Genomic DNA, 8,836 nt, shown 5'->3' on the forward strand with positions numbered 1-8,836 from the left:
TAAAAGGCGGTCGCCCGGCCCGCTTCGTTGCCCAGCGAGCTCAGACCTTCGATCAAAGACGGCAGGGCGACGCAGCCACATCACCGCCACCCCTTACAAAGCCTCCTAGCCCGATCTCGAGGTAGGACGTGCATGGAGACGATGGTGGCGAACGGCGGCGGGGAGGGCCAGGCGGCGGCGAGGTACGGGGACAGGGAGCAGCAGGGCGCCGGGTGCGGGGGCGCGCGCCGCTTCCAGATGCCGCTGCACTACCCGAGGTACACCAGGGCCAACTACGAGGCCATGCCCGAGTGGCAGCTCGACCGCCTCCTCTCCGACTACGGCCTCCCCGTCCACGGCAGCGTCCACCAGAAGCGCAGCTTCGCCATGGGCGCCTTCCTCTGGGGCGCCGGCAACTGATCTCGCTGCCGGGCCGTACGTCTAGTCTTCTCCCTCGACCATGGAGCCGTGCTCATGAACCATGCATTCATGACTAACTTACGATGGACCTGAGAGATGATGTGCTACTGTGTTATTATCCGTATATGCAGAGATCGACTAGCTAGCTAGCTACGAAGTTTTTCGATATAGTTTCTATTTACTTGCTATGAAATGGCATATAGTATATAAATATGTGTGTGTCTGTATGATAATTTGGACGCGTTGATCTTTTGAATTTCAATACTAGCTAGCTAGTGGTGGCTGATGTGTGAAACTAGTTATTAATGTATATGTAACCTACCTTATACACAATATTTGACACAATTCCAACAAATTTCACATTGTCAAATATTCTCCGCCATCTTGAATTCGTCCATGCATCAAACGGACCTCCATGTACAACGGACTTGAGTTCATACCTTGAGTACTGATGCTACTCTCAGATTCCACGTGACTTCATCTGCAACTGTAGTCTCTTCTTTCTTCATCGCAGTCAACGCTTGAGCGAATTCAGTTTCTCTTTAATCTAGTTTGCACCCAATTTCCGGCAACGCTATCGCACACTAAGCACTGATCTGCCAGAAAGTTAATAACTTTCTTATTAGGTGTCACACATAAGAGTTACTTGAACTTAACATCCTCGCTCTTTCTAGACTTTTTGTATGAAAATGAACATTTTTTCCCGTTGCTCGTAGTCATCCTGAGTCAAATTCTTGGTACATGACTTCAGGATATTACTCAAGGACACGGGTTTACCTTGCGAAGCGAACTTAGCATCATGCTTTTCCCAGATCGTGGCCTAGTATTTGAATTAAAACCTTTCCTTCCCTTAGAAACCATGGATGTTGAGAGTGTGGTTTCCAGACATTTTGCTCCGGAGGTCCTTATACTTCACTTTGTCCTCTTATGGTTGGGAGTTTCGGTAAGCAAGGAACACCTCTCATTCCTCACAGTTAGTCGTGTAGAATATAGCTTTTCTGATAACCTCATCTAAATCATTTCCCTCTTCCAGTAGTTTGTTTGCACTGTATCTATTGGAACTCAAGGCCGACGTGAACGTGAGCATGACATGTCTTTCTAACGGCAGGTCAGGCCATGTCGTGGTTGCTGAACTTGAAAATATCTCTCATCTTTGCTAATAGCAGGCCAGCCCAGTGTTTGTTTTCACGACCCCTTATGGACTTCAGGTTGATGTCGTGGTTTTCATGGACGATGACAGCTAACACAGTTACCCCACTTCTTTGTGTTCTTCTTGGGACTAACAGGTTTCCCACTCTTGGCAATTTGAGTTATCATGTTCATAGGCCTCCGCTGCTCTTTTGCTCGCTTAGCTTCTACACCATTTTCGTCTTCTTCTTTAGCACCGTCGGACTCTTCTCCCCTATCTTGCACTTCTTCTTCAGCACCGTTGGTCTCTGTTAGAGTTGTGTCGAATATTGTGTATAAGATAGGTTACAGTTAGACTTGTAGTTGTATTGTGTTTAGATAGGATATGAAGTCGTGTCCAAGTAGGACACCTGTATCCTAGGCCTCTCATATATAGCGGGGCTAGACATACGATGTAACCTATGTCAACATACCGGAACGCCAGGGAAGCCGGCGGCATGTGCCGGTGTCCAGAGCGACCGGGTGCGGTATTGTAGCGGTGTCATGGGAAGGAGCGTCTATAGTCAGGCCCCGGGGAGGTAGCCATATCGGTGAACCTTGTTAACAAATCTCAGTGTCGTGCTCGTGTGATTGCTTGGTCCTTAGATGATCAACGGAGTGCCTCAAATTTATTCTAACAAGTGGTATCATGAGATAGGTTATTCGAAGGCTATGGATTATTGATCGAAAGGAGGACGAAGAGAACATCGACGGAAATCTGTGGAAGCGATCGCAATACGGGACAATATCGTCGGTGAGTTGCGAGCTAGAAGCAGAGTTGGTCATGTTGCAATCTTCAAGAAGCAATCGAAAGCAGCGGCTTGGTTGATCGATCGCAGCAACAGCAGCACGTACAACGGCGGCGGGATTCGTATCGGATCGTGGCAGCAGCAGCGTACAGCGGAAGTCCTGGGCGTCGGCGGGCGACATGTATGTGGGTGGTCTTCGCAGATCGATATGAGTCGTGCAGCAGCGGGGCACGTACAGAGGCAGCAGCTGGGGCACCCGGCTAGATTTTGGGCTATGGCCCATGCGGGGCAGCAGACCAAGTTGCGGAAAGGCGGAGATGCGCGTACGAGGCAGCCGGAGGACAAGTGCTGGTGTTTTGAAACATGCAGACTTGCACGTTTGAGATTTGTTTGAGAAAGAAATACAAGGGTAGCAACCAAGACTACGTGTGTGTGCACAGGAGCTCTATTTTCTGCTATAAGATGCACGGAGAAGCAGCAACAAAGAGTGACAGGGAAAAAGAAGATTTGTGCAGTTTATATGGAAGTTTTTTTTTGGATTGGTTTGCTGAGTTTGCTTGGAACACGTCGACAGGCTACGGAGGCGCGCAGATAAGTGTGTCATAGAGGACCATGCATACACATGGCGTCTAAGACATGCACAGAGATGTGCCAACGGACACGACGCATAGTGGAGCATGGTTGCAGTCGGATATGTTCGGCTGGGTCGGACTTGTCAGTCTGACGGATCGACACGAGTCGGTTGGTACAGAAGACGGTGGTGAGATCGGCGATGACGACATAGGAGCGTGATGCTGATGGTGACCGACTTCTGAGCATGGAAACACATGGTGCACATGCCCGAGGCTTCTGCGGCTTCGACAAGACTATGACGCGAATTGATTCAAGGTGGTGTATACACGGAACTTGAAGTCGGTGAGGCGCGGGGGTGGACTGATCATCTATCATGGAGTCATGTTGAAGGTGGAGCTGGAGTCTGGAAGACTTCACTCAGTGCTGATTGAGGGGCTACAACGTAAGACCTCAGAGAGTCGAAGCCTATTCAGCGGGAAAAGCGAGGGACACGTAATTCGGACTGGAGCCCAGTGGTCTGATGGAAGCGTAAAACTCGTCATCGGTCGGTGATGATCGATGGTACTCTGCAGTGGGGGTTGAGTGGTGTGGTTTCGCGACCCTTGAGACTCGACCAGGACAGCGGAGGCTCGACGCGGTAATAGCGGCGAGGCGTGCGGTACGCACGGGACATGGAGACGGGCCAGGGCTCTGGTGGTCATACATATGGCGAGACAACTGCGAATTTGACTCGGAATGACTACAAGCAATGGTGAAATTCTTTCAAATTGCAGACAGGCAGTCAAGAAAGAAAGGAGCGGTGATGTTGAGTTCAGATTACTCGTATGTGTGACACCCAATATGCGAGTTGTTCACTTTCACGCAGGTCAGTGATCAGTGTGTGATGGTGTTGGACGGATACTCTGGAAGTTGGGAGTGCAAACTAGAGTATTATGGAACTTAATTTTGCTCGAGTGTTGATTGTGGTCAAGAAAAGAAGAGACTACAAGTTGCAGATGGAGTCACATGGAGTCTTTGGAGTAGCAGTGGTTCTCATGGATAAGCTCAAGTCCAATGTACATGGAAGTTTGACACATGAACGAATTCAAGGTGGTGGAGAATATTCGCCAAGGTGGAGTTTGTTAGAGTTGTATCGAATATTGTGTACAAGGTAGGTTACAGTTGGACTTGTAGTTGTATTGTGTTTAGATAGGATATGGAGTCGTGTCCAAGTAGAACACTTGTATCCTAGGCCTCTTATATATAGCGGGGCTAGACACACTGTCGGAGTAATGGGCCACAGGTAGGCTAACCCGAGGCCCAGAACCATTCAAGACATCGGGTCAGACTGCGCCCCTCAAGATGCCAAGGTGAAGAGCCGTCTTCTGGGGGCCGGCTGGAGGGACAGCCGGCTGCCCGTATACGGCCGAGTCCTAGAGGCAAGGCCAAGACGAGCCGACTCCTACTCGGCGGCTTCTAGAGAAGCCCGCCCCGAGGAGTCGGCCCACGACACCAGCGAAGCCCGTGCCCTCATCAAGGGGGACGGGACAGGGAATGGCTACAGTGTAGCTCATCCCCTCCCCCTTTCCAGGGGCTGACGTGGTCACAGTACGCTGTACGGCGGAGATCTCCGCCCGGCGCAACATTGTTGCCATGCCATCCCTGACATCATCACAGGCAGGCGGAGTCCTGCTCCCACGACGGCCTGTCAGTACGACCCAAGGACGGCGGGCCCCACCAGTCAGCGAGAGCCCGGAAGACGACGATGATCCCATCAGTCGGACCCGAGGGAGGTCAGCCCCTAGGAGTCGGCCCGCCCCTTCCTCGGGACCCACTTGCCATTAACCAGACGGGACGCGGAGTGGCTACAGTAATCGCCCGCCAGGCGGCAGAGCTGTAGCCACGACCCCCTGACCAAGCCTGCATCATTAGAGACGCGGCAACAGTGATCAGCTGCCGACAAGACCCGAGAGCAGCGGGGACGGCCTATCGGCCCCGTACCCAACCAGTCGGCGGGGCCCACCAGACAGCGGGCCCCAGCAGTCGGCGGAGAGGCCGGTGACCAAAGAGACTGACAGCCGGGCCCTACACCCGATTGGATTACCATTGTACCCCTGATGGGTAGGCCTATATAAACCCACGAGAACACCCATGCAAAGGGTTCCCAACCTGTTAGAACTAGACCAAATCATAGAGGAAGGCGAGAGTTAGCCATGCCTTCTCCTACCTCTAGCATACAGCTCAAGGAGCGCCTTTGTATTCACTTGTGCCTTAGTGATCACGCGGAGACCCCGTAGAGGAGGACTAGGGGTGTTATCTCCTAGGAGAGCCCCGAACCTGGGTAAAGTACGCCGGCGTTTGTGTGTACGCCTCATCCCGCTTCCGGGCACCGGCGACGTTCTACTTGCCCCCACCATGATAAGCCATCCCTTGGCATATGTCACACTCAACCCCCGACATTTGGCGCCCACCCTGGGGCCAGGTGCACCGTCGTCTGGAGACCTGTTCTGGACGGGAACCCTTTTTCTCCCTGGCGAGCGCAGCCAGCCCGGCACGCCAGACGAAGTCTGCACCGACGCGCTGCATGGCGCGGAAGTTGCCTGCGCGGCAAGTTGCCTCGCTGATCTCATTGGCGAGGTCCACCTCTCTGGCGAGCCCGTGTCCGACGCGGGCACAGACGGCCCCGAGAGCCTCCTCGCGGGCCTCCTCGATTAACTCCACATCACCAGCGAGCCAGTTGTGGACCTGGAGTCTGTAGGCTCCACCGACCCGATGTTGGTTGACTCCGACACTGCATCGCTTGACGCGTTCCCCACCAACGTGGTGGTCTAAAACGAGCCGCTCCCTCGTGCGGAAAGCGACGGAAGCACCGTCACAGAAGTGCTTGTCATCGGTCACGACGAGCACTCCGGCGGAGGTGCTCGCGACCCGCTCGACGCGGCACTGCAAGACCTGACAGCACCCATCCCGGAAGACGCCGACACCGAGATGCTGGAAGCACGCCGCATCCAGCTCGTCAAGGGTGCCAAGAGGCTTGCCAGCATGAGACTTCTGTCGGAAGCCTATCAGCGCGAGATGGACCGCGCTGTGGGCGGCACGCCGGCTCCAGCAGGGCCTGGCCGCCTTGGCACGGTCTAGCAGTGCGGCGCGGCCATCGCCAACCTGTTCGGGGCAGATCGCCCCGTCTACGCCACGCCTGCGGAAAACATCCGAGCTGTCCAGGCGGCAGCAGAAGGACTGGACAAATTCAAGGGCGAAGAACGTCGCCAGATGGCGGAGCGCGTCCAGCGGCTCCTTGACGCGGCTGCCGAGCAGCACGAGGCCGGCTGCCGCACTAAGGCGCCGCAACGGCAAAACGATGATCTGCATCCCCGCCGAGACCAAGGCGCGACCTCTCGGACGCCGATTGGTGACGTCCGCGGGAGAAGAGACAAGGAGCCGACTGCTAGCCGCAGCCGGACTCGCATCACCATTGAGCGCGACAAAGACGGCTGCCCGAGAGGAGTGGAATAACGGGATGACTGTCCGCCTCCTCCCCTTCGGAGGGAAAGGCGCGTCACCCCGCTGCATGTTGAGCACCCGACACTCGGCGACCGCCTTGGCCGTCGAAAGGGAGTCGGAGAGAACGATGCCCGCCACCGGATCGACCGTATCCATCGGTCCCTGGCGCTGGAAGAGGAAGATGAATTGGGCCCGCCTGTTTCGGCCCCCGCATTCGAGACGAGCCTTTCCCCAAAGGGTTCATGCTCCCAAGAGACACGCCCAAATACACCGGCTCCGTGAAGCCGGAGGACTAGCTGGTCGACTACTCCACCGCCGTCAGCATAGCAAACGGCAACAAGCGAGTCGCTGTAAAGTATGTTCCGCTCATGCTCCAGGGCACAGTCCGGACATGGCTGAACAGTCTGAAGCCCCGTAGCATCAACAGTTGGGTTGACTTCACCGAAGCCTTCATCCGCAACTTCACCAGCACGTACAAGCGGTTGCCCAAGCCTCGCCAGCTCTCCTTGTGCGTGCAAGGCCCCAACGAGTCGACTCGCGACTACCTCACGCGCTGGGCGGAACTCCGCAACTCTTGCGAGGGCGTGCACGAGGTGCAGGCCATCGAGTACTTCACCGCTAGGTGCCGAGAGGGCACCCTCCTCAAGCACCGACTCCTCTGCAACAAACCGGGGACCCTCGACGAGCTGCTGATCATAGCAGATAAATATGCCACAACCGACTCCTCCATGAAGGCAGAGATCCAAGTTGACGCCTCTGGCAAAGTGGCCCCTCAGGCTCCCCGAACCCCGGCTGACGACACCAGTCGGCGTCAATGTTGGGTTTCGTAGTAATTTCAAAAAATTTCTTACGCACACGCAAGATCATGTGATGCATAGCAACGAGAGGGGAGAGTGTTGTCTACGTACCCTTGTAGACCGCAACGGAAGCGTTGACGCAACATAGAGGAAGTAGTCGTACGTCTTTCGATCCGACCGATCCAAGCACCGTTACTCCGGCGCCTCCGAGCTCTTGGCACACATACAGCTCGATGACGCTCCCTGGGCTCCGATCCAGCAAAGCTTCGGAGATGAGTTTCGTCAGCACAACGGCGTGGTGACGATGATGATGTTGTACCGACGCAGGGCTTCGCCTAAGCACTACAATGATATGACCGAGGTGGAATGTGGTGGAAGGGGGCACCGCACACGGCTAAGGAACAATCACGAAGATCAACTTGTGTGTACTAGGGTGCCCCCCTGCCTCTGTATATAAAGGATCCAAGGGGGGGGTGCGGCCGGCCTACAGGAGGCGCGCAGGAGGATTCCTACTCCTACCGGGAGTAGGACTCCCCTCCCGTTCCTTGTCCAACTAGGAGAGGTGGAGGGAGAGAAGGAAAGGGGGGCGCCGCCCCTCCCTCCTTGTCCAATTCGGACTAGGGGGAGAGGGAGAGGGGGCGCGCGGCCTGCCCTGGCAGCCCCTTCCTCTTCTCCACATTAGGCCCATAAGGCCCATTAACCCGCCGGGGGGGTTCCGGTAACCCCCCGGTGCTCCGGTTTTATCCGAAACTTCCCCGGAACCCTTCCGGTGTCCGAATATAGTCGTCCAATATATCAATCTTTATGTCTCGACCATTTCGAGACTCCTCGTCATGTCCGTGATCACATCCGGGACTCCGAACTAACTTCGGTACATCAAAATGCATAAACTCATAATAACTTTCATCGTAACGTTAAGCGTGCGGACCCTACGGTTCGAGAACAATGTAGACATGACTGAGACAAATCTCCGGTCAATAACCAATAGCGGGACCTGGATGCCCATATTGGCTCCTACATATTCTACAAAGATCTTTATCGGTCAGACCGCATAACAACATACGTTGTTCCCTTTGTCATCGGTATGTTACTTGCCCGAGATTCGATCGTTGGTATCCAATACCTAGTTCAATCTCGTTACCGGAAAGTCTCTTTACTCGTTTTGTAATACATCATCCCGCAACTAACTCATTAGTTGCAATGCTTGCAAGGCTTAAGTGATGTGCATTACCGAGAGGGCCCAGAGATACGTCTCTGACAATCGGAGTGACAAATCCTAATCTCGAAATACGCCAACCCAACATGTACCTTTGGAGACACCTGTAGAGCTCCTTTATAATCATCCAGTTACGTTGTGACGTTTGGTAGCACACAAAGTGTTCCTCCGACAAACGGGAGTTGCATAATCTCATAGTCATAGGAACATGTATAAGTCATGAAGAAAGCAATAGCAACATACTAAACGATCGGGTGCTAAGCTAATGGAATGGGTCATGTCAATCAGACCATTCACCTAATGATGTGATCCCGTTAATCAAATAACAACTCTTTGTCCATGGTTAGGAAACATAACCATCTTTGATTAACGAGCTAGTCAAGTAGAGGCATACTAGTGACACTCTGTTTGTCTATGTATTCACACATGTATTATGTTTGCGGTTAATACAATTC

General features: G+C 53.8%; 1 protein-coding gene across 1 annotated transcript; it reads left to right on the forward strand.

The window, feature by feature from the left end:
* LOC123058151 (uncharacterized) lies at positions 1 to 754 on the forward strand. The gene has a single exon (XM_044480970.1). The coding sequence runs from the start codon at positions 133 to 135 to the stop codon at positions 397 to 399; it is 267 nt and encodes an 88-aa protein (XP_044336905.1). The 5' UTR covers positions 1 to 132; the 3' UTR covers positions 400 to 754.
* Positions 755 to 8,836: the final 8,082 nt, after the last annotated feature.

The sequence above is a fragment of the Triticum aestivum genome, chromosome 3A, assembly GCF_018294505.1.
Source record: "Triticum aestivum cultivar Chinese Spring chromosome 3A, IWGSC CS RefSeq v2.1, whole genome shotgun sequence".
Classification (NCBI taxonomy): domain Eukaryota; kingdom Viridiplantae; phylum Streptophyta; class Magnoliopsida; order Poales; family Poaceae; genus Triticum; species Triticum aestivum.

Bases quoted from the DNA above. Each gene is read 5' to 3' on its own strand.
- LOC123058151 (XM_044480970.1), top strand. From the start codon at position 133: ATGGAGACGATGGTGGCGAACGGCGGCGGGGAGGGCCAGGCGGCGGCG.